At 36.7% G+C, this 27,168-nt stretch overlaps 1 protein-coding gene across 1 annotated transcript; it reads left to right on the top strand.

Annotated features, from left to right (window-relative positions):
• The first annotated feature begins 242 nt into the window (after positions 1-242).
• Positions 243-26,956, top strand: LOC100545053 (laminin subunit alpha-2). Its single transcript, XM_019613540.1, has 13 exons — positions 243-410; positions 3,883-4,007; positions 5,895-6,057; positions 8,052-8,196; positions 10,163-10,301; positions 12,087-12,098; positions 14,405-14,525; positions 15,956-16,174; positions 17,783-17,931; positions 20,962-21,138; positions 21,945-22,158; positions 24,295-24,354; positions 26,789-26,956. Exons 1-13 carry the CDS (start codon positions 243-245, stop codon positions 26,939-26,941), a joined length of 1,845 nt encoding a protein of 614 aa, XP_019469085.1. The 3' UTR covers positions 26,942-26,956.
• Positions 26,957-27,168: the final 212 nt, after the last annotated feature.

Genomic DNA, 27,168 nt, shown 5'->3' with positions numbered 1-27,168 from the left:
ACAGTTTTCTTGTTTCAGTGAATGATCCACTCCATATGTCTATTGAATTGTGTGCTAAAAAAATATTGAGGTGATGAAAAGATGTTCTCTTTAAATTACACAATTCTAAGAGTCTGTTAACCTGTATCAAAGTGGAACATAGCCAGATCAGTAATACATGCCTCTATTAAAAGATGCCATCTAAAACAGACTACTTACCATATTTAACTATGGTTTACTGAACCTGTGCTTATTTTGTTAAAATGTCTAGGACTGGGAAAAACGGCACTATATCAGTGCGAGCTCTGGATGGCCCCAAAGCCAGCATTGTGCCAGCCACTTTCAGTAGTGTCTCACCACCTGGATATACCATTTTGGATGTAGATGCTAATGCCCTGCTGTTTGTTGGAGGTTTAACTGGAAAAATAAAGGTAATGTACTGTATGGCACTACTGTATTCCATTACTACTTACAGTAAAAATAGTAAGCGTTAGTATGCTTGTGTCATTGTTGGAGGTGCTTTAGTAGTATTTGTGCTCTTGAGAAATTATTAAGAACATGTAGGCTTTCTGTCTAGAGGCAACTAAAGGTGTCCGCTTGGATATGGTATGGTGTATGATGTCTGCCATAAACAAGAGCTCTTCAAACGTATTTTTACAATTACTGAATCATCATTTCCTAAAAGTGGCTCTATACTGCAGAGAACAGTGATCCTTACAAAACAAGAATGTTCTCACTAGCTTAACGTACTCTGTGCCTTGATTTGCATTTTCAGAGGCAATGGAAATAAACTGGAGAGAGTTGGTTTATATTCCACACCTAAAAATTATTCTTAGTTTTTTCTTTTCTTTTTTTTGTTTTGGTTTTGTTTTTTTTCTGTGTTTGATAAACATCAATTTCTACTGCTGTTTTTTTATCAGTAACAAATGTATTTACATTGGCATTTTATTGTGTTTCTTACTTGCCATAATGACTCAGTGGAATAAATATTCCACTGAGCAAAACTGACAATGTTCTGTGCTTGCAGTGCTGTGCAATGGCCAAAAGCTCAAAAAAACACCAGTCCATAAAGGCTGTAGGGTTCTTTTGGCCTACCCCACTGAAATGTGTTACTGTAGTCTGCAGTGACTGCTGACTCAGGATGATTGGCCCATGTACCAATTCTAAGTGCCAGAACTGATTAAGAAAACCCTTTCATCATTTCACATTTAGGAAAATACTTGAGAGTTTGGTTGATAAATTATTTACACTTCATCGACTGTTTTAAGACTGTAAAAAGTAAGTGATGTGTACTTCTGGACTGTTTTCTTTGGGTGATCCACTGAAGGAGTTGTGAAACTTCAAACTCAAATGCTAACCTAAACCCAAACCTTATTTGAATTTTAGAATCATAGAATTGCTCAGGTTGGAAAAGACCCCAAAGATCATTAAGTCCAATTTGCAACCTAACCATACCACCCTAACTCTAACAACCCTCCGCTTAATCATGTCCCTGAGCACCACGTCCAAACACTATCCAGGGATAGTGACTCAACCACCTCCCTGGGGAGCCTATGCCAGTGCTTAACCACCCTTTTGTTTTAGATTTCACTTGCAAGTTATCAAAGCACGTGTGGGACAAGTGCTGAAATGTAATTGCACCATTTATATACATTTATGTGTTTAATGCTGGCTCTCAGAGCTTTGATTTTCAATTCTACTTCGAAAAATATTCTCATGGTTACTTTAAAAATCCAGAGAATAGATGTCACGTGGCATAGAATGTCATGTCATAAATTAGTCTCATGACTGGTCCTAATTTCAATGGCAAAGTTATTACATTGGATTAATAATAATGTATATTTTCCTTGATGTCATTTTTCATTTTTACAAGTCTCTTATTGTTAAATAAAATGCTCTTAGTGTTGCAGCCTAATGGTAGAAGAAGTGAGGCAAAGGTGTAGACAGAGATCATATCTACTCTTTGAGTAACCAGGCCCAAAGCTCACACCTACCACTCTAATGAAATGTCACCACAAAGGTCATCTCATTTAATTTAGTTTGAGTTTTAAAATATGTAATATTTTATCTAGTGCCTATTATTTCATTTTTATTTTTTTATGTTATTTGTAATTATTTGGGGTTTTTATTTAAATGCTAACATTGTTTAAATAATGCTCAATTACCAAGAATTGCTTAATGATGGAGTGTGTACTTAAGATAAAGAAGAATAGCAAAGAATTTCAAGAACAAAGAGAGTTTAAGGGCTCTTGATCTATTGGGATAGACAAAAGGGCCTGGAATGAAATAATGTTTAAACCTAAACTCTTTCCTAAATTTTTTTTATTTTTCTCTTTATTAGACAGTGAGGTAGAGGTGGGTAATGTGCACACTTACTGAGCACATAAGACAGTTTTAGGATAAAGTCTGAGGTGAAGTACTGAACCTGAACAGAAATTATAAAAGCTACAGAAAATCTGATGCTTGAACAGTGCCTTTCAAACTCAGTAAGAATTCTCCAGACGTTTTCAGAGATTTCTTAATTTTTTTCAACTTGAGAAAACAATCATGATTCTTCCCCCCAGGTAAAGAAAGAGAAGAGCAGAGGTAGGAAGACAATGTATTGTACGTTCAATACAACTGGAATATTTCCTATCTAGGGTTTTAAACATTATCAGACTTGCTCTGCTCAGACACAGTCTGAATAAAAGAAAATAAATGGTAAATTTACTTTAAAAAATATATATTTATCATCAGTTTTCATGTTCACAAAATATTGCTTTTAACTGAGAATTTTGTTTAAAAATGTGAAGTGTTTTGGACATTTGGCAAGATCACTGACATAAAGAATGCTCACTTTCAGATTTTAAAAACATCTTTCATTTTACTTGAGTAGAAGACTATGATACTCACATGTCATGAATTTCTCAGAACTGACATTAAGTTCTTACTTGTTGCTAATTAAAACCTTCCCAATTACCCCAGGAAATATCATCAGAACATTAAGTCTTTTGAGTCATATTCTTGCTGGAATATTTTTAAGTTGCACTTCTTCATATTCTCTTGCAAGGTCTTAATATTCATAATTGGTGTATGGAAAACAGCAGGTGCTTGTCTGTTTTAAGTAAATAGTTTTTCAATCAGCTGTATTGATGAAGTGATATTTAAATGAAGTCAGGTATTTTTAGAAAGATCATTCTGAGATAAGTACTCTGTGTGTAATCATATATTACCTACCTGATCACAGCACCATGTTATGATCGAATGAGCCTTACGCAGTGTGTATGACCCTAACCTAATGAGTTTTAATGCCTTTTAAGTTAAAATTGCTTTGCTATCTGCATATTTTTCTGCATCCAAAATTCAGCATGACCTTTACAGGTGTAGCCAGCTGAGCTCACGTATTCAGTTTTTTAGTTTGGATACTCAAATTCCAGGCTTTTGAGAATTAAGAACAGGTGAATTTTGCTAGCTGTACTGTGGGCAAGATTCTTCGTAGCTCTTTCCATGATATCTCAAACGAAAACACAGATAAACCTCAAAAACAGTCTGCTGCTGGAGTAGCGCAAGCAAGCAGTTCTCCAGATGGCTGAGAAGCAGGTGGTGATGTGAAAGCCCGGGCAGGTCCCCATTCTTCAGGGATCATTCTGCGTAGGCCTAAGTCTCAATTAAATGAGCTTTTCCATCTTGACTGATACAAAACTTATCTCTCCGTTTTGTCGTTCAATTGTTCTAGAGGATTAAATAGATTACATATTAATCTTGATATGTGAAATAATAAGAAACATCTTCCGGTATTTGTTGTCTTTGTATTAGTTTTGCTTTCACATATAGTAAATCACTTCTGATTTACACATATAGTAAATCACTTCTGATATAGAAATCACCACTGAGTTCTAACAGTGATTGTGTTTTCTCTTACAGAAATCAGATGCTGTAAGAGTCACCACTTTCACTGGATGTATGGGTGAAACCTTTCTAGACAGCAAACCCATAGGACTGTGGAATTTCAGGGATATCGAGGGTGACTGCAAAGGGTGTGCCGTCAGGTAGGTAACGTATTGCTCCTTTCGAAGCCTGTCTGTGGGATGCTGTGGTCTGTTGTAAAAATTCTGCAGCAACTATCAAGTCCCAGTAGACAGCTCAGAAAGCTGAGTTGTGAGAAATACGAAGTTATGTTGAAATTATGTCAACAAGAGAAGCACACAATCTGCATTAAAAAGTGGTCAGTATATTAACAGAGTTCAAGTGGTGTAGTGGTGCTGTGAAGCAAAGACTCCACCTAACTAGTGGCCAAAGTTAGTCAAAACATGAGGGATGGTGAGATCCACAGTGGGACAGAGTCTGGCACACAAACTGGATTTTGCAGCTGTGTTGTGGGTCATCATACAGAACAGGGCAGAGTGAAGTGTGTCAGCACAGCTTTCACAGCCACCAGCATAGTGAGCAGAGACACAAAAAGGAAAGTGGTTTCCTTTCTCAAAAAAGAAGGACCTTTCCAGTGGGTCTTTGTACTTTAAGGGTTGTGACCCATCTTCCTTCCTCTTTTCCACTGAGATGTTTTTCTGTGCCATGATTCAGCATCAAAAGCAACACTGCTGAAAGCCCCCATACAGATGTATCTGAGACTATTCCATAGATTGTCATTTAAGGAATGATTCTGAGTCTCTCACATCCCAGTTTATGGCCTTCACCATGACATATTGCAGAAAAGCAGTATTGCCCTGTTAGATACTCCTGATTTTTAGCAAATTTAGCAGTGCCAATATATAGTGTGGAGCTCACACTACATTAGGCAAAGTCACTGTAGACAGTCAGAGAGGTTAAAAGTAGACTTGTATTCAATTAAGCAGCCTAGTTTTTGAAACATCTGCTAAGGCTTTGCCCTTTCAAAATGATGGAAATTCCAGTTGTGAACACAATTTCGGAAATGCTGGAGGATTTCCTTGACTATAAATGTAGGCCCTTGATGCTTAAGTTAAAACTTACGGAGCATGATGATGTATATATCTCAGCTCCAAGCAAGTACTAGTAGTGAGATCTAAACTTTATATGTGTCTCTGCCTAAATTTAATTTTCTCATTTCACTAGTGATAGTGTAGATCCTCTTTGCCTGAAGTAGAGTGGGTGGGAGGAAGATTAAAAAAAAAAGAATACTAGACTTGAAATTCATAGAAAACTGTATTAAAATCTCACTTTTACCTTAACCTAATTTTCTTGTTTCAGAAAGTTCTCCTGCAAAATCTATTTGAAAAAACTGTTAAATGTAGTTATGTAGGGTAAGAGGACTATGTTCAACATCCTTGTGTGTGTGCCAAGTTAAATGAGAAACATTCTCCTAGCCAGTATTCCACATGTAGGTCTCTTGTTCAACTATAATTGTTTGTTATTAAACCAAAAGATTGCTGTCATCCAGCTATCTGATCTGTGTGACAAATGGCCAAGAGTCTATCATAAAAATCATATTAAACAATCTCACAGCCTCATCTTTTCTGTAATGACAGGGACTGATACTTGTCCTCTTGCAATGTTTGTAGCTTGTGGGTAAACAAAGAATCACAGGTTACAAAGTTTTCAGTGTGGGGCCCTCCAGAAGGTGTAAAGTCCCTAACAGTAACAAAACCAAGGTTTACTACAAGAATGTTATTTTATAATAAGGATTGCATAATGACCAGCTATAGTCCACAAGATGAGTACAACAGGTTCCTTTTCCATCTTCTTCCCAGTAGTGCTTTCTTGCTGAACATCTGGTGAGCTGACCTTGTAGCCCCACTTGTCAGAATGAGGGTTTGATACAAAATCAAACCAAGTTCAGGAAGACTCCCAAAAGGCATCTCCTTGCTCCCCTGCTCTGCTCTCTTCCTCCACCTCCACATGTTTTTTTCCCTTTTAATTTCACACGGCAAAGAAAAATGGTTTGAATTGCTCCTTTTCAGCCCACAGGTGGCAGATGGTGAAGGAACAGTCCAGTTTGATGGTGACAGCTATGCTGTAGTGAGCCGCCCGATCCGCTGGAATCCTAATATTTCCACAGTCATGTTCAAATTCAGGACCTTCTCATCCAATGCCTTGCTGATGTATCTTGCTACTGAGGACTTGGTAAGAACAATGAACCTCCACACTACTTGCAGGTTTCAAGCTATCTTTGCAATGACTTAACTCATCATATCGTGAACACAAATAGGAATTTAGTATAGCACTCTATGGGTATGATGCTGCCTGATCTCCAAGCAAAGACAAGGCTACAGTGTGCATGCTAACTGCCTTCTTTTTACAGACCTGTGGTAGTTACTGAGTATCCAGCTGTTAGATTCCAGGTTTTTTGGTATTATTAATGAATTTAAATTTATCTCAAATGTTTACTTTTTCAAGCATTACCAACTATGGTTATAATTTTTATGGTTTAAAATACCATGGTGGGTAGCAGGGTGAGAGAGAATATGGGAAGAGACAAATCTCAGGGAGAAGTCCTGCTGATCTGTGGAAAAAGTGTGTTTAATGTAAGTGGTATTAAAGGGAAACTGAGTGGTGCAGCAAATAGCATGTGGCAGCGATGGCATTTTTTTAATAAGGTTTACAAATGGTGCCTTTTACTGCTAAAATAAAAACCAAAAATATTAGTTATGAAAGCTACATGGGATTTTTATTTATGCAGATGTGTGTGGATAATGGGAGAAGTTTTTCATAAAAACGTCTGGCCTGATCCTCTTGGGAAACAGAAGTAACTTGGTTTCAGCATCTCTCATCCAAATCGATTTGCAAGTCTGACTTGGAAGACAGTCCTTTCTTTGTCTATCTTTCCTTATCCTTTTCATATGGGTCAGTTACACACAGCAGTCCTCAGTGATGTCTTGAAGAATTATGGAGCCCTCAATGCAGGACAAGCGAGTGTTACTTCAGATTCCTGCGTTTTGGGAGAGATCATCAGAATTGCTGGAATTATTGAGGAGGAGAGTGCTGCCTCATTTCTTCTGACGGATTTTACTAAAATATAACATTATGATAATGAAGTACTTATGTTGTTATAATTAATTTTATAATTGAATATTAGAAGTATAATTAGGGTAATTATTTGAGATTATTTATGTAATTATTTTGGATAATTAATTTATGTTATTTTTCTATGAAAAAAATTATTTAGCTGAACTTATGGAAAAACACTGGTATCTGGAAAGTAGGGGTCCCCAGTACAGTTTATAACTTAAAATATGGTCCCACAATATGAAAACACCGAGGATGCACTTTCTAGTGATGCATGCACAGCATATGTAAACATCTAGAACAAAGGGTTGTGTTCATATACATAACATTTTTCTCAGTTTTGCACAAGTGTTCAGCACACAGTAAACTATTTTCAATCCCTCTACACCCGATCATATGTGAAGCTAGCCATGAGCAAAATGATTATTAAACTTCTAAAACTGGCATGTCTCTGATACACTCATGTCTGGGGCTTTAGTTCCACTCTTACTTGCTTAATGCCTTTCAGGCTATCCAGTCCCCTGGCTATTTGTTCTTCTCCTTGTAATGTACCAGCTCTTTCTCTGTAGATACTAAAGTGTATACCACTGCTCCAGTCAGACATCTTAGTTATAGCTTAAGTACTATTATCAGTGGTTGATGAGAAGAAGAATTTAAAGCTCTATATGGCTCTTTGGAAATCCTGGTAAACAGTCCCATTTTACCATCTTTGCTCTTGTTTTCTACCTTGCAAGTTTAAATCTAGCAGAGATTTGTAGTAAATACACTGTTATTAGTTATGGATTTGGAGGGATAGGAAGGGACCTCTGGAGATCATCTAGACTAACATTTCAGCAAAAAAATCCAGCTAAATTAGCAAAATTCCAACTAAATCATCAATCCAAAGGGAAAAAGAGAGGAGAAAAAGAACTTGCTGGCAGCATGCTTTCATGCACTTCAGTCCTGGGCAGTAAAGACCTAAATAGATTTTTTTTAAAGCTTATAGGAAGTTGTATGTTGTCATTTAGAAAAAAAATCATTTACTTAATGTCATATACATCTTATCAAAATGAACAAGAATTGTAATTTGTGTATCTAATGTATGTGTATATCTAATCATTTTTTATTAACAGAAGGATTTCATGAGTGTAGAACTCAGCGGTGGGCATATAAAAGTCAGCTACGATCTGGGTTCAGGTACAGCTTCTGTAATCAGCAACCAAAATCATAATGATGGCAAATGGAAGTCTTTTACTCTATCAAGAATTCAGAAGCACGGTGAGCTCCTGTGGTGTTAATATGGGTTTCCCAGTTCCTTGTTTAGTACAGCTAAGCGTCTGATCGGGGGGCAGGAAATGTCTGAAACTCCTGAAATTATGAAATTCTAGTGGTTTAGCAACTCCTTTTGCTTAGCTTACAGGTGCGCTGGGATGCACCTGAGTGGCTGCAGCGTCTTTTATGATATTCTTTTGACACAGGTAGCTTAATTTTCACACATAATTCTGCTATAAGCTGTGTAAATTACATTCTACAAAGCTTCTGAGTGGAGAAATAGAGAAGCTTTTTCATCAGTTCACTGATGTTCAAATTAATAAAACAGTCCTGCATGATTTTTGTGAGGACAGCAATAGCATTTATGCTCTACAGTCCTTTCATACTCAGCATATCCCAAAGCAATGGTTTAAATATTAACAGTACAGTATCCCAACAGACAAACACAGCAGCCATCATAAATTCCCTAATAACTACAGAGTGCTGTGAATCTGCATGGAAGCAACTTGGAATGTCTTCAAGACTGCCAGTGACTCATTAACCTATTATTTACGCAAAATGTGAAGTGGTGGCATTCGATAGGACACAAAAAATGCTGGCTGACAAAACTCTGTTGTTGTTGTAATCTATTTATGGCACTGGTAGAATCTTCCCGGAGCCAAATTCATGTGGCACACTCAGTGCTTTTGTATTGCTAAAGTCATCTTGCCTTCTGAATCTCCTGGGTCCCCAAGGGTGCTGAAAAATGCTCTTCCTCCTCTGATCCCTACATTGCCAGCTCTCGGGCTGGCCTTCACATCTCCAACACAGACTCACTCTTGTCACTTGGATGATGTGGACCTGTGAGCCAGGCCAGTGGTCAGAAGCTCTTGGAGCTCTCACCTATAGATTTTCCACAGATTTAGAAGTATGTCTTGTTTTCTTAGTCCCTACTTAACTCAGAAAATATTAAGATAAAATACCATGTCACACAATTGTAATTTCTTCATATCATTCAAACACATTATATGTTTGTATAGAATTTATTGGTATAGAAATGAAAATTATGTTTAGTCTGTCTACTATAAGACAAAGAAGAGAAGTCTATTCCCCATTCGATTCTTTCACTCCTGAAAACTGGGTAGTTTGGTTTGGCATTCCACATTTCTTCTCTCTTTAAAGGCTCTGTCCACAACAAGCTCACCTGCAGACCTTAAGTAATCTCTTCCATTTAGCTGCCTAAAGAAAAACGGAAGGATGGAAGAAAGAAGGAAAGCAGGAAGGATGAAAATTTCTTTGCATCCCTAAGGGATAATGTTCCCTTCTTCCTTGGAGGCTATTCATCACTTCTCAGTGTGCCATGTCTCTCTCACTGTACCTTAAATTTTGTGTTAATCCACACATTGAAAATGTGGATGGAATAATCATTTAAATATAATGATTGTATATTGTTTATCTTACAGTTCATTTGTGACTTCAGATTGAGATTAAACATGACAGCAACAGAGTGCTTTGGGTTGAAAATGGTTTAAAGTGATGGACAGCAAATCTCTTAGGCATATCATAATAATCCTTAAAAAAATTGTACTCTAAAACATCCTGCTCAAGTGTCAAATTTTGGACTGAAATCACAAATTAGATGTAAAATTATCTCTTCTGTCTTGATTTTGTCCTGAAATGTTAGTTCCAAATTTCACTGACACAAATACCAAACTGAAATTGGTTTGGAAAATATAAATAACTAAAGCATACAGAATTGCTATAGCTTCTGAGGTTGTTATGGAAACAGAGGAAAGTGTGGGTCTCTCCCCCTAATGTAACTGACAAAAATGGGGAAATCCAGAGCCTTAACTTCAAAATATGACTCTCCTTACCTCTTCCTTCTCTTGCAAATCCTCTAATTATTTATCCTTTTTTGTTTATTTTATTTATTTTAGCTAAGACATCATTTTTAATGTCTGATGTTTTGAAACAAATCTTATATCTCTTCCAGCCAACATATCAATTGTAGACATAGACACCAATGAAGAAGAGACCATAGCAACAACCTCTACAGGCAGTCACTTTGGACTCAACTTAAAAGGGCATGAGAAAATATATTTTGGTGGATTACCGACTCTGAGAAACCTAAGGTAACATGACTCAAACCAATTTCTTCATCTTTGGAAAAGGGATGTAAATGCACTGTAATCCTATCTCCTGTATTCATTTATCAAATACATTTGCTGTAAGTAAATGGTAGATTCCCAGTGTACTCTATACTGCCAGACCAACACTTCATCACTTGCGCATTTCAATGCTACTCACAGCTCAAGTTACGCAGATACAACGCAAATAGATTTTATATGCTATATAGCTTTCTGATGCTGTGCAGAATCATGATGTAGTTGGCTTTAAGTCTATTTTCTTAATTGATCAATAGAATTTATTACTCCAACCATACAGAAACACCCCTACAACTGCATAAAAATTGAGCATGAGTGCTTAACATGTGCATGAGTAGAAAACTATTCCTTGTGGATTTACTGATAAATTGGTACACATTTCTAGTTAAACAGGGTCACTATACATACTACACAAGAATACACCAGATCACAGAATCACCAGAGTTGAAAAAGACCTCTATGATCATCCAGTCCAACCATCCACCTATCACCAGTATTTCCCACTAAACCATGTCCCTCTGTACAACAGCTAAACGTTTCTTGAACAACTCTAGAGACAGTGTCTCCACCACCTCTCTGGGCAGCCTGTTCTAGCACCTGACCACTTTTTTGGAATACATCTAAAAATATTGTCTTTAGAAAAAAATTATATTATTTATAAAAATAAGTTTGTAGACATAAACTCCTAAAATTCCTTTTGATATACATAATATTAAGAAGACTGAAATATGACCACCTTTTCATTTTAAATGCCTGAACCTGAACTTTTACTCCAATAAAATTCCCATTATTTATTTTTTTTAATTGCATATTATTGTTGTTAAACTTTAATAAACTAAAGTAACTAGATAAGAGACACTTGAATTTAGTATTATGTGGTTTTAAATAGTTTTTAAGTTTCAAATGAATATTCAGCAGTTTTGCAATGACAGGAACATAACAATTCTGTGCGACAATGAACAGATGAGCAACACAGAAACAAACTCATTAATCTATGTCACTTTTAGCTACATGGTATAATGACAGCCTTGAAGTTGTCTTCTGCACAAGAAGTGTTGTAATTAGTCTACAGGCTGTTCTGCAACTGAAAGAATGGACATATTTGTTAATTTATTAGATTAACAGCTAGCCTCTGATGTCAAATCATCCAGCAGTACTAAGATGTAAGCTGTTTTACACGAGATTTAACACTACATTATGTAGTTGTGAAATCACACCAGCACATAATAAAATGTCTAGAGCAATTGTATTTTGGCAATTTTTTTGTGATTGCTCAGAAAATCAGCATACAACAATTACTTGGACCTTTGGTAATCGTTTTGCCTACAGCTACAATTCATCAGTCATTGGTGCAAGATGGATGTTATAGTAAATTAGAGTCAAACAGTGAAGAAGGGACTAAGGCAAAGCTGAACTGCTACAAACAATAGATGCTGCATCCCCCAGTTTTGTAATTGTCAGCTTGTGTCAGTTCTGCCAAATTCCTTTACGTTATTTGCTTTTTATTCATGACCAAATACAGCAATAGAATATAAAAGCTTTCTGATGTACTACATTTTCAAGTATTTGTTTGCAGAATAACCTTGCTAATTACCATACATTGACAGTGTATATAGAATCTTACTATCCATTATGTATTGTTTACATATCTACTTCATAGTGAAATATTTTGAACCTTGTTAATAAGTGTCATTAGTTATAATTAACATAATTTTGATGTTTTTTTGTTTTTGTTTTTCTTTCTCGTCATAGTATGAAAGCAAGGTAAAAATAATCAGATTACTTGCATGACTTGCATGTCTAGTAAGTGTAGCTTGAATGCAGAAGCAGCTATGCAGTAGCAGCGTGTGGGTAGTATTTATACCAGCTGTTATGCTAAGGCTGTTAATTCAGCAAGTTGCTCCTGCTGCAACAAGCAAAGCTGCTTCCAAGTGCTTAACGCTGTCATGTCACATGCTGTGCCCACACCTACGCAAATAACTTCTATTTTCTTCACACAGCTGCTTAATTCAACTGTGTTTGTTTATTATCCTGGAATGCATTGGAAGCAAAGCTATAGCAAGCTGTATTTCCAAGTTTAAGATCTCTAGCTTATGAGAGATGCATTGTCTAGGGTCAGCAAAGGAGCAATGCACTCCAAGGCTGTGAATTAATTACCGAGGAGGGTATGAAAGCTAGGTGCAGACTGTGAAGTTTACTACTTCTGAGTTTAAGAGGTAGGGAAATGATTGAGGATGTCACCTGATTTTTACTGTAATTTCAGTTTGCAGCCATTTGCTTCTACTAGTTTTGTTTTGAGTTTTCAGAGAGGAATCAAACTTGACTGTCTTGCAGCTTAATTCCTGGCCTGATTTAGAAATATATAATTTCCCTACCACAACCCAAAAAAAATCACTCTTTCAAAGAAAAGATTATTTCTTCCCATGCTCCAGTATCTTTTCTTGTCATCACTTGAAAATGTTACTTGTGTGGCACAAAAAATAATGATAATAATCTGAGGTCTGAATGAACTTGCACCTTGTTTTGTATGTTTTGGAGGAGATCAAAGAAAAAAAGAAGTGTGAAAAAGCATTATATTAGATGTTTAAAAGGACGTAGAGGTCATATGGGTTAGGAATTATAAGCAACAATTACAGCAGCTGCCTGTAACCAGAGAGCATGAGAGCAGCCTAGAACTGGACAGGACTGAATGGCAACGACAGGGAAAGTATGGGCACTGTTCACAGGGACACAGCAAATGGGTTTTGCTGTTGGGAAACAGCAGCAAATAAAAGAAAAATGAGCACAACTTACTTACATGATTGTGAATATATCAGAATAAGGATTATTTCAGTAAGACAGACTGTTTGAGTCACATAGGGGCTGCAAACTTGCCAGAAAATACACTGCGCTTGCTAGGATGGCTATAATGCAAAGAATGGCTTTCAGTACCGAAACATGCAGCTATACAGTATCCGTGCAAAATGGTTTAATTTTGGAATTAACAATCTTTTAAATTTCTCTTCCCTTCTAGGGAGCTGAGTTATTTCTTTTGTCTCGCCAGTCTTAACTCCTTATTAATCTTTCAAATTCATTTTTCTTTCTTTGAGCTGTTCATATTATTCAGATATTCTACTAAACTGACAGCACTCATGGGTGACTATAATATTGTGAGGGAAATTAACTAGTGCTTCTTTGTCTCATGTACAAATAGCAGTTTTTTTGTTAATCACCTTTGTAAGGGTTTTCTTTTTGCAAATCTGGTTCAGAACTTGCCAGCAATTATGGTCTCTCTCTGGTGTTCCCACACCTGCAATCTGCAGATCAGATTTTTGCACTCAAGCATACAAGTTTTGGTGCAACTTTGAGGGGTTTTCTCATTTCTTCCAGCTTCCAGCTGATGAGTCAAAACCTGGAAATCTGCATTCTATAATAATGTTTTATGCTTTGGATGAGTAATCAGGTTCTATAACAAACCCAAGTGTTTTATTTTCATTATCTGCTTGAGAAAGTCAAGTGCTTTCCTATGTTTCAAACCAATATACAACAGTGTTCATAGGAAAGATACTCAAAATATAAAGAAATCTAATGTCAGTCCGCATGAACATAAAAGATTCCTAAAGCGTGAAAAATATTGAATGAAATTTATTTCACACCTTGGCAAATACTTACTCCAAAACTGTTGTAAGCTACAAAAGTTTCTTTCTTTAAGATCCAGCGTGCATAAAGATGAATGAAACGTCTTTGTTCCAATCAAAGTTTCTCCTCATTGTTATGGTTTCCGATACTGCTTACCTCATCTATCTTTGCCTTAGCTTACTGCATTTGAACACTTAATGTGACAGCACTCCTTTACCAAGGAAGAAAGAAAGAAAGGGTCTGTTGACAAAGGCAATGAATCCTCTGTTACATCTTTGATAAGTAATAAACATTTTATGTGTGGAAAGGGGGTAGAAGGCAAGATGTATTTGTTTGTCTGTGTGCAATTAAAAACAAAAATCAAGCATCTGTGCATCTCAAATACCGCATGTATCTACGTGTTCACTAAAGTCTGGTTTTGAAAATAGATTGTACTTTTGAATTTTTTTTAGACCTGAAGTAAACTTAAAGAAATACACAGGTTGCCTCAAAGAGATAGAAATTTCGAGGACCCCATATAATATATTGAGTAGTCCTGATTTTGTTGGCCTAACCAAAGGATGTACATTGGAGGTTAGTAGGACTTTAATATATTTTGGTCTTAATAGGTATAAATGCTTTCTGGTTTCTAATTTTAGGACAGAACATGTTAATTCTGCAAGATGTGTTTAGATGCATATATTGATCTAATGTGAATGTCAGTACTGGTATATTTAAGAGAAAAATGGATGAGTCTGATTAGCATGCAAGCCAGTTTTCCAGATCCCTACTTCTTGGATATTGTTCCTGGACAGCTGATATAAAACTATCTACCCAATGTAGGATTTTCTAAAATGTTTAATAATGGTAAAGCTGAACAGTGAACAACCATATAGTTCAAATTCTTTTGCATCTTATTGCAGTTCAGCAAAAAAATTCTTTAGAATTTCATATTTGTTTTCATCAATTTTAGATTATCTCTTGGCAAGAAAGTAATCATACCTGTATTCATTTTCTTCTGTTTCTGTGAGTCTTAGAAAGAGCTGTTGGTTGATTGTTGTTTTGGTTTTTTTAAAACCCTTGAGGTTTCAGAGATTGAAAACTGGTTGGATTAAACATTTTACAGCAGGATTAAAACGTTCTAAATATACAAAACAGGATATGTAGGATAATTTAACGTATGTCAAGTTAAAGCATACAAAGAGACTGGATTAATTACATGAATGTCCTGGGACTTCAAAAAACAGTAAAATTAAGCAATGATTTTATCTGGTGTGCTCTTTTATCTCTACATACGAAAACAGCTCTATTGTACTGAAAAAAATGGTGAATTATTTTATGAAAACAATTGTTTACATAGGCTAGTCTTACCCAGATGGTAGAGTGCAAGAACTGGCAGAAATTACAGAAAATTTTCAGGAGTATGCATCGATTTATTATTTGATGACACACTCCACTCTTTAAATGGTGCTAGTGGCTATGAACATCAAAAAGAGTTAGGGCATAAGCAATGAATGCTTTATTTACAAGCCTGGGTCATTAAGAAGTCAATGCTGTTTAGCGAAGCAATTATGGTGTAGCACTAATGATTGAGTAATGGAGAGTATTTTCCAAGCAAGTTTGAAGAATAATAGAATCCAGTTTGTGTTCACATTAGATGTTGCTATCAATGGTACTGATTTGAAAGCAAAATATTACTGTATTAACTATATGGAAAACATTCATATTACAAAGAAAACCAGAACACCTCTGAGCAGATATTTTTAATGTGGGAGGATATTCCAAATTCAGATTAGAACTTTGCATTCCTGTAAGAAAAAACTCAAGAACTATCCTCATGCGGCAGATGTAAACAGATAAATTAACGTTTGCACAATATTTTGAAAAGTAAATTGCTTAAATTTTTTACTTTCCATCTCTTCACCCTAGTTATATTTCCATCGTTTTAGTTAAATTTTAGTTAGTAAATGTTTCTCTTTGTTCATACACTGTTTTTAATCCTACTTCTCTGTCCTCTTCTGCAGAATATTTATACAGTTAGTTTCCCCAAGCAAGGCTTTGTGGAAATGCCACCTGTCTCCTTTGATGTGGGCACAGAAATCAACCTCTCCTTTAGCACCAAGAATGAGTCTGGAATCATTTTATTTGGCTCAAGCGGCACAGTTGTTCCCCCCAGGAGAAAGCGCAGGAACACTGGAAGGAAAACTGCCCCTTTGAAGAGAAAACGCAGACAGACTGGACAGGTACAAGGCAAAGGATAAAGAAAACCCACAATTATACTGAATTTCTCCCATTCAGTTTGGTTCCAAGGCACTGCTGCAATTTTATACTTCACTTAAAATTCAATAATTGGAGAAAAAAGGTTTGTAATATTACCCTTTTTTTTAATTGAAAATTTGATAGAAGCTCAGGTAGGTTTTGTGGATTTTGTTTTTTCAGCTTTCTCATAAAGAGTCACATTAAGATATCTATTTTTCACTCAGATGGTGGTGATACACTGGATCAGGTTGCCCAAGGAGGTTGTGGATGCCCCATCCCTGGAGGCATTCAAGGCCAGGCTGGATGTGGCTTTGGGCAGCCTGGTCTAGTAGTGGTTGGTGACTGCCCATGGCAGGGGACTTGAAACTAGATGACCTTGAAGTCCTTTCCAACCCAGGCCATTCTATGATTGTGATCTCTTGCTTGTTGTTAAACAATAGATTTGTTTTTCTATCATGTGTGTTTATAGCATATCTCACATTGTTGCTTCCATGTTGTTTTTATTTGTTTAAGTATTTGAGAATTTGAGTCCTCATCCTGAGTATTACTTGTGCACTATTTATACCTGGAAACATCTCTCATTCCTAGTCATATAAACACAAATAACAGCCATTTTGTTTTCACTGAGACAAAAAATAATAATAAAAAATCAGAGCAGCTAAGAGCAGCGCAGTGTAAGTCCCCTGGTGCTTAGGATTATTACTGTGGGATTTGTAATTCAAAAGTGCTCCAGTCTTTCTTCTTCTCCATTAAAATACTAATCTGCACTATAAATTCTTTCTGAAGAGGATAAAGTCAATCTATTCAGAGGAAATACCTGCAGAGTCTAAATGACTAACTGGAAGAAATGTGATGGATGTTAGAAATTGTTCAAGTCTTAAATAATTAAAAACATCATATATTGACATAGTACAGTGATGATAAAATACTTGGCTTCTTTCTTTTGGGAAATGATATTTCACTGTTTTCCTTCACACCAGCTTTGGAACAGAGCCCCCAGTGATCTGAAGGAATGTGCTGCAGGGACAGTTCTTTGTTAAGACTCGCTCACACGGCATTGACTTCAGGGCATGGGTTCCTTGATCATTATCCAGCTCTTCAGGTCACAGAATTGAGCATGACACGCATTGCTATAGTAACTGTAGGTGGTTAGATCTCGATATCCACTACAACATGTTACTGGTTGCTAGAGTAACTGTGAGTGCGATTTTCCAGCCCTACAAATGCAGAACTCACTCTGAGACCAATGCTATTCAGATTTTGATAGGTATAAATCCAGACATTGGAACATCAAAAATCAGAACAATTTTAGGTCCAAAGTCTCCTTCCTTCCTTGCAAATAAGTATGCAGAGAGTTAACTCTTCTGATGAGGTTTTCCAGAATTGCCTAATCTCACTCATTCATCATTATGAAAATACTATGGAATCTGAATGGGGCAGCAGCAGCAGAACTATAATTACAATATTTTGACTACAGTGAACAAATTAAAAACAAACTTGAGAAAATAAAGCATACATAGTAATGTAAAACTAAGTAAAATTGTGTCTTTTGAAATGTAACTTACCTTCGTACACCAACATGTCCATTGCAGGCTTACTATGCAGTGTTCCTGAACAGAGGTCGACTGGAAGTACATATCTCCACTGGAATCCAAGATCCCCACAGGATCACCATCAGACCAGAAGCTGTCAAGTTTCATGATGGCAGAGCACACTCTGTGAGGATAGAAAGATCTAAAGGGTAACAACCTAGCAGTGCTACAGAACACACAGCACACATCATTTAAAAAATGAATGCACCAGTGTCATCAGCAATCCAGTCAAATGCTTCCACCAAAGAATGTGATGTAATTCCTTCCTTATACAAATTTTTCAGAACTTAGTACTGACATGAAACTTATTCCACAGAGCAAGGTTGTAACTGCCTTTGAAATGCCATGTATTGTTGGATACACAATCGTGCCCAGATAAATACAGTAAAACATTAAAGATGCACAGTCAGAGATTAATAACAGTGTTGTTTTATTGCTGGAAAGCCATTGCACACCTTTTCAGACCCTTTTGTTTTAAAGAGAATTTCACTTAGCTTCCTTTATCCTTTCTCAGCTGTTATAAGAAATGCTTATTATTACTTCATCACTCAGGAAGTAATTAGAAACAGCGGTATTGAATTACCAAGTGTTATTTATGGCTTGACATTACCCTTGCTCCAAGCAGTTTGGTACAGTGGGCATTTACTGTACCAACATCCAATGGATTAGTGCACTGTGTACTACATTGTTCTTTCTTGCTTTGTTCAAAAGAAATTAGAAAGACAACGTAAAGCCAGCATGTTACAAAATGTGGTAGATGTAATTGAAGAGGCTTACTCAAGCACACTGAATGCTAAGCTTCACTATATGCTCGGTAACACCGCAGCCTCCTTGAGCAATAGATCTGGTCTGTCTAGTCCCCAGTTGCCCTTCCATAACTTCTATCCTCTCTCTAACCTGCTTTTTATTTCTTTTTTTTATTTTTTTTTTTTTTGGCAGTATGATTTTTTTTTTATCTCAATTTCTTTTGTATTATTAAATAAATCTCATAAATAATAAAACTGCAAATTCCTTGGGAGAAAAAATTACTTTGGAAATGTACTATTGCATTAGGCAAAACACTACATGCTGCTGTGACAGAACACAATTATCCAGTAATGATAATAATAAGCTCTCAACAACAAAGATAATCCTTTCCAGCAGCGCTATAGTAAGTACAGTAGCTTGACCTGTGAGAGTACACAGAGACATATTTGCTGCACAATGCCACCCAGTGATGATGCGTGTTAGATGAATGATCACGGTTTTTTTTTTTAAGTAGCTCTGTTACAACACAATTTGTCTGAACTTCACAAGTTTCTATAGGCTGAAATGGAGGGAAAAGACAATCAATTAAGACTAACACCCTCCTCTCTGTGAACACAAGCTTTATTTGATTAAATATGAGGGATGTCATTTGAAAACTCTCCAGACGGCTAATTGCCCATGTAATTGTAAACTATTTGCTTTCTCTTCTAAAGTAATTATAGGATACTGTTTGACAACTAATGCACATTATTGTATGGTTCCACTTGGTGCCAAAATGTTTACTATGGTAACGGCTAAAGATAAGATAAAATGTTTGTGAGCTGCCAAAGATGTCAACAATCACTATCCATCCAGCAGCACAAAGAATAACTCAAGATCTGACAGGCTTGTTTCTCTATTCTTCCTCTGAAGGCATTGGAGACAAAAATCCTCTCTGGGACACTTCACAAAACCTAAATTATTCCCTTGACCCCAGAGAAATCTTTCCCTTTCTATTGCTGAGGGATCTGGGGAAAATCCTAGAGATTCCTTAGATCCCTCAAAACACTTAATATGCACTTCCTCCAATCCTCTGTAAAATGTACAACTTTCTGACTCTACATTTTTTCCAGACCAAATGAACACACACACACATTTATCAGGAAATTGGAAAGCTTACATGCTGTATGTCAGTTATTTAATTCAGGTACTTGAATAACTATCCAGTTCTGTGTAGAACTTGTCTAAATAACAAAGTCAAGTATTTTACGTATGAAAATTGATCTCATTTCAATCAACGTTTTCAATACTCCATTGATGCCCAACATTAGGAATTAAATATAATTCTACAATATAAAGAAATTATGCAAAATAACATTCTACATTCACATTCAAAAATACTGTAGTTATTATCCAACCTTCATGACTCAGCTCATCTTTAGCTAGATTTTCTTCAAAAATTGTTCCATCATTCAATAGTAAATGGCCTCAAAGACAGCATTTTTTTTATTTTTTTTTTTTTTAACTCTCAGTGCTATACCTTATTTTATAGGTTGGTTCCACAGAACTTATGTTAACACTGCTTTCTCAGTATACACATCCTATGGCTTGGAAAACTACTCTTTCAATTTCTTTTCTCTTTAACAGGTTTCTTCGTAAATATGGTACATACTTTCACATTTATATATTTTGTTTGCTCATTTTTCCCCATTTCTTGGCTCTGCTAGGTCAGACAGTGGTACTGTGATTTCAGAGGCCTACAGTTTATCTTCTTTAGGCCCTTAGCAGTGTATTCTGTGGGACAGCTTTGCCTTTAACTTGTAGCCTATGTTGTACCCATGAGAGTGAAGTATAGCACTTTGCATCAGTGCGTGATGAAGAATCAAACATTCTGCTCTGCCATCTCCCTTAGGGGAAAAAAAATAAATAAATTAAAAAACCAATAGATCTTCTAGGAAGCATACAGTGCTTATCTGCAGTTGATTCCTGCAATCAGAGCAGTCTGCAGTTTGCCCCCCTGCAAGAATATAATAGCGTGTACAAACCAGGAAATAAGGAGCCGTATGAAAAGCAACCCCCTGCTGTTCCCATCCCACTGAGCACAGTATGACTATGTAGCATCACGGTATAGCAGGCTTGGTTCCTGCCATTCACTGCTGTCACACTACAAACCACTTCTTACTGTTCATCCAGAGGCTGATGTTACTGCCTTTCCGCAGCACCATTTTGCCAAGCTCTGTTGGAGATCTACCAAGGAAGCACAGCAGTAACTGGAAACCTCCTAAAGGGTTAATATTCATTTAGTGTAAATCACTAATTACAGCATTTGGGTTCATTCAGTGTAATAGCTGCTGCAGGAGCAAATAGGGCGTGCGAAATGGTAATGCCAATACAAGCGATAACCAGAATACGTATTTTTTGCTTTAAATGTTTGGGTTTTTTTCCCCCTACAGGATGTTCATTGTTCAAGTAGATGAAGACAAAGTCCAGTCTCAGAGACTGCCAACAGACCAGCCCATCTCCGTTAGGAAACTCTTTGTCGGGGGTACTTCTTCTCAGTTTCACACTGCGCCTCTCAGAAACATACCACCATTTGAGGGCTGTATATGGAATCTCGTCATTAACGCCACGTAAGTTGCGCTAATGCCAACAGATGTTTGTTTAAATGCCTTGGCTACCAAAAGAAGCCTCATTGTTGCAGCAAATCATAACAACAAGTTCTATAACATGTTCTGTTTTCTTAATATGACCTTGCATTTTTGTCTGTGATATGATGCACAATTAATGAACTCTTTTACAGACTATATAGTGCTTACCTGTTTAACCATAAAATAGACCTGAAAGATTCAACAGTAACACTACAGTAAGGCTTACCTCAGTGATAGGTATTTATGGAGTCCAACATTGTCTTTTATGTAAGTGAGGCTGATCTCCAAGAGCATCCAAATTCTAAGAAATACTGAGGAGATTAATTTACTTTGTGGAAAGTACTTACTACAATAATCTGGAAGGAATATTTAAGTGAAAAGAAAGAGGACACTGAATAAAGTAAAACCTCTACCGCAGGTCCATTTTTCTCTTTTTTTTCTTTTATATAAAACTTTAACATAGATCAAGAACTTAAATTAGAATCTCATTAGTCCACACTCCAGCAGAGAGAGAAGGTCCCCTCTACCATGTGATTCAGCCTTCCTAGGCCAACAGAACTTGCCAGTGAGCATGCATGCCTCTGTACTAACTGTAGGCAGGAAGGCAAGTGATGACTTTCCCTTCTAATTTAAGTGTCTTACCTCAGTAATTAAACCAGATGGTTTAATCTTGGCAGTCGTGTCCTGTGAAATGGAAATGAACTGCAGTGTATAGCTATTTGATAAAAATAGGTGGCAAAGTAGTGGAAAAACTAATAGCAAACCTTGATTTCTTCATGTGTTCTCAGCCCCATGGACTTCGCTCAACACGTGACCTTTGAAAATGCAGATATTGGCCGGTGTCCCTCTCTGGAACCAGAGGCCAGGCCATCAGAGGAAGAAGATAAACCAATTCATTCAACAGTCCTGATCCAACCTCAGCCAGATGAAGAGAAAGAAACAGCAGAGACACCTCCTGCTAGAGGCTCTCCACCTCCTCCAACATCTATATCGTCCCCACTTGTAAGTGTAGATTACTTCACCTAGTTAAAGTTTGAAAAGTTTTTCTTATGAGGCAAAAATGAAAAATGAGCCATCAATAGTAATTTGTCAAAAAATAGTAACAATTCAGCAAGATGCCACATAGGGAACACCTTGTCAGCAAAATGTGTGGATAATGGAAATCCATTTGATTATATTTGCTTGGATTGTCTCAACAGTATTTTAAAAAAGGATGTAGCAATAATAATTTCATTTGGCTTGCATACTTAGCCCTGAACACTCACCAGGATGTAAATCCATCAATACCTGATCAGAATTGGAAATGAAATTTTCCTGTGGGAAATCCCTGTCATTATAACATTTCTTATGTTGTTCTCTGTAGCATGTGATAACAGCCAATTCAGTGACAGGATTGAAGAAACAGGTAGACTAAAGGTGTTTTATATGGCAACTCCTCCAGCACTATTTTATAAATTTTGTCCTGGAACTTTACAACCAAAACCCCAGTCAATGCTGAATCGAGCTCCATAGTGGTTGCCAGAGATCTTAAGAAGCTAAATAACAGAATCCTTATACAGTGACAGTTAAGATGAAACTTCTGTTGCATATCTTTTACAAGTTGGTGACTGTCCAAAACAGATATAAGCTTAAATATTTAAGTATTAAAATGAATAATATATCCACAGGAAATTACCCTGAGGAGAAAAGGTATTTGCATTTTGTTACATATGTATACAAACCATAGTTTTATACAGTATATAGTTTAGTTTGTGTAGTATGTACATACACACATATCAGGTGCAACCAAGTTAGTAAATTGGACAGTTTCTCTCAGATTGGCTTTTTTAACCATTTGTGAAGGAGCTCCCAAACCAGCTGAAAGTCAGGATTAATCAGGATGTAATTCTGTCAGCAAGAGAGAAATGAACTTGAATTCACTGCATCACTCATTCCATGTTACCTGCCTCATTTTCAGAATTCATACGTGGTTTTCCTGAAAATAAGTAGGATATCTAGCAATGTTTTTCTACCAAATTAATGGTACAAACTTTTGTCAGAAACCATTAATTTATGTTTGAGATTCACGGCCACCATAATTGCCCAAATACACACACAAGTGTGGTTTTATTTAGGACTTGTCAGGCACCAAAACACATGCAACCACCTGTGTATCTGGAAAGTCTCTTCCAACTCAAAAAATTCTGTGATTCCATCATACTTATACCTAGCTCTCTGGCCTAGAATTGCGTATACTGTCCTTTTCATACTTCAGGACAGCATTTTGATTAACTCCCACGAGGTGGAGTTGTTGTAATACAAGGGCTCTGATCCGTCTTTGTTTGTAGTTAAATGTTAGCAAATACACAGCATAGTGAGGTTATCATACAAAGATAAGGAACCATGCAATGACAAAGTAAAAAGGGTTAGCCAGTCTTAATGATCACGGTTCTAAAAGAGTGCAGTCAAAACAAAGAGCATGAAATATTTGAGAGAGAAAACTGGAGCATTATCTCTTTGTTAAAATGGAAATAGTTTCAGGTGTTAACTAGGAGAGTTTTGTATAAAGTATCTAGAACAGTGATAACTTGAATTGGTATTCAGAATAAAAATCCAAATAAAACACTATTCCACTTTCTTACTTGGAAAAACGAGACATTCTAGTGTTCCAAAAATCTGAAACTACATTAAATAAGGCAAGCTTCTGGACTATTTTTTACATTTGCTTAAGTTTTCCAAAGTATTTTTCTAGGAAATATTGCAACATAATAATTAACTAAGGTTTAATAATGAGACAATTACACTTAGACAGAAGCCCAGTTTAAAAATACTGTATATGAAGAACACACAGCATAAAAAAAATCATTTCCACTTAAGAGGTCTGAATGAGCTATCTGTTTCATTTAAGACCTTTTAGAGGTTCTTTTAAATCTCCACTGTGTATTTTTGCGGAGAGTGGGAGTTAAATCCCGAACAAACAAACAAAAAAAAATTACATATCCCTACTAAAGGCAACATGATCTAGAAGTACAAGAGTTGGGAAATACATTGGTCACTACTCTGCTGTCACTGCTTCCTGCGAGTGCCAAAATGTTTCTCAGCTGAGACCAGTGCTTGGGTAATTGCTGCTTCTGCCTCATATTATTCACTGCTTCTCAGGACTCGCTTGCCGCTGAAATGAAGAGTGCCAGCATTACGCCTGCATTTGACCCCATGACGGTACCTTCCATTTTTCCAAGCGTTACTTCATTGCTTTATTAACACAATCCAAGGAGCTGTGAGTGCTGCTTCTCTCGTGTTCCCTTTTTTCTACGTTCCCTGTGATTACTAATACAGCACTGGCTGGAGAGAATGTGTGACATAGTCCACCAGTGGGCTTCTCTGTTCTTCATTTTCACTGTGATTCCTTCTCCTTGATTTACCAGCTGAGTACCTGATACCTGAAAATGCAGCTGAAGAGTTTAGTCTTGAGGCTCTCAGGTAATATAGGAGATTATTGAGCAGCCTCGTTTAAATGTAAGATACCTTAAAGCTGTTACAGAGAAAACAGAGCGAGAATATTTTAATATAGGCCAATAATCTGTGCTAACTTGGCAGTCTTGTGGAGGCTTTAAAGCTGTCTGTCCTTAGCTAAAATGAAAGTAGAAATAAGGTTCTAAATAAAACCTTCTAAATAAAACCTGCAAGCACACTCTATTGATATTTCTTTCTTTTACTGACATTTCCCCATCAACCCAATGGATGCTGACTTTTATTGATCAATATTTATCCATGATAAACTGCTATATGCTTGGTACAATTCCAACCATCATAGGTGTGTCCAGCACGTTCCCTCACATCTCACATTTCCGTACAGTCCTCCTGCTGAAATGCAGAAAAACTGTAGCTTTTGCTGCTGCAGGAGAGCAGCCACAGAGTCTGGGCCAGAGCCTTCTCTAACAGAAACCAGCCTAGGAGTCAACTGAATGTCAGAACGTGTCCTCTATAGATTAAATATGTAAAAGTGTTCCACAGGAAAGCATGTATTAGTTTATTTTTCTGTTCTTTCCTGTCATTCTAGTACCAGCAGCTAGTCCTTTTCTCCAGCTTTTAACAAGCCCAAATGCTACAGAAGGTATTATGTACAGATAGAGATTGATACGTATATGATCTATTACTAATGTAGCTATTAAGCTAAAAGACAAACTCATAAATATTAAACTAATTAAATAATTTTCAATTCTACCCGGCGCTTTTGGAATGCAGTTCTGTTTAATGCTCATTGGAAGTCTGTTATCACACATTCATAACTTTCTTTGGACCTGCTGAATTTTCCTTGTCCTCCCCCCACCCCTACTCCCCTCTTGCACATTGATGTGTCCTAATGTATGGTGTTCTACTCTACAGAGCATTAATTGTGGAAAATTAATTTTAGAAGTTCTCTGCACCGTTGTGAAGGTCTCTATGACGTGTAAAGCAAAAAATACAACAGCACTGAAAACCTGACTGAAAGGGAGAAAGAAATTTCCTCTGCAGCTGAAATCTCAGTGCCTGATGAGTCACTCATGACATTTCCCAAATGTTTTGCAGAAAGAGTTCTTTGTCAGTAAAGCACTGCACTTTGTAATTTGCAGGTCCCCGCTGAGTTGGGCTCAAATAAGAGACTGCCACCAACTCCAAATGACATCAGGCGCAATGCTTAAAAACAGAGCTTGCAGCTATCAACAATTGTTTTTTTCCCTGTAGTATTGTTGTCCTTGTGTTAGATCTTCTAAGCGGTTTCTTCACAATACTCTCAGTGGGAGGCAAAAGCTAGGCATGAGTAGGAGCTGGTAATTACCATGGTCTCTCATTGCCCCAGGCAGCTGCATCCTAGAGCTTCAGGGCCAAAGATTTAAAGACCTGATGATGTTAAAAAGGGGAAATTATACTGGCAGAGGTGTTTTACCTGCTGTTGTTGTATCACTCTAAATTTAATAAAAATAAAGCAGGCAGGGTGGGGGTTCTTCATTTACATGCCAGGTAGTGTCTGCATTAGATGATTCAAGAAGTTTAAAAAGTTGTTACCTTCTATAAATCAATTAATTGCTTCCCTTACCGTTGGTGTGAGCCTTTTAGCCACAACAGAGGAAACGTCAACATATTAAACAAACAAACAAAAAAATCATAAAAAAATATAAATATGTATATATGTGGAAAAAATGAAGGCTCATTGACAGGTGCAAGATCTGTAGATACTTTTAGCTCATTATTTTTAAGTTAACTGGAAGTTGACAGGATAGCATCTCCTTAAATTTGAAGTCTGACCTCATTTCTGTAAGACGGATCCTATGGTGTAAAACTCAGTTATATGAGAGAGGAGTACAGCGAGCTGCCTTGAAATCACTTAAGAATCTTGTAAATACCCACTGATGGCATGAAAGCAGCAATGCTAATATATCACTTTTATTTGCTTTTACAACCGACTTAATGAGCTCTGCTTTTAAAGCAAGTTCCTGTCATACTACTTTATAACTTCACTAGCCTGGGGAGACATCAACACACCAGAGAAGTGCAAGGCCAGCGTCTAAACTAGCAGAAATATTCTGATTCCTGAGCTGTTGGAGGACTTCCATCCTGTACACAGGTGGTATACAAAAATACAAAGTTTGCATGATCATTGTATATTTTGCAGGATTCCTGTGCTGCCGACACAGAACCAAGCATTTTGGAAGGTGGCAAGCAATTTGGTCTTTCAAGGAACAGCCATATTGCTGTAGCATTTGATGACACCAAAGTGAAAAACAGGTATGTTATTTTGATAATGAATTTTGATGAAATAACATGAAAATAAAATGCCACTTATAAGAGTCACAAAAGCTTCTCCCACAGTCATGGGCATAATCTAAAAATGACCATATTCCATGTCTAATTCCTTCCATTGCAAAAACATAAGTAGCATAAAATGTAAAATCTAGGCAATGAACTGCCCATCTCAGTAGCCCTCACAAAAGCATTTTAAATTTTTGTAAATTTTCAGGCACATGCAGATTCTAAACTGACTTTGGGGGGAAA

The sequence above is a fragment of the Meleagris gallopavo genome, chromosome 2 (assembly GCF_000146605.3).
Source record: "Meleagris gallopavo isolate NT-WF06-2002-E0010 breed Aviagen turkey brand Nicholas breeding stock chromosome 2, Turkey_5.1, whole genome shotgun sequence".
Classification (NCBI taxonomy): Eukaryota; Metazoa; Chordata; class Aves; order Galliformes; family Phasianidae; genus Meleagris; species Meleagris gallopavo.
This window is presented reverse-complemented; position numbering and strand designations above follow the sequence as displayed.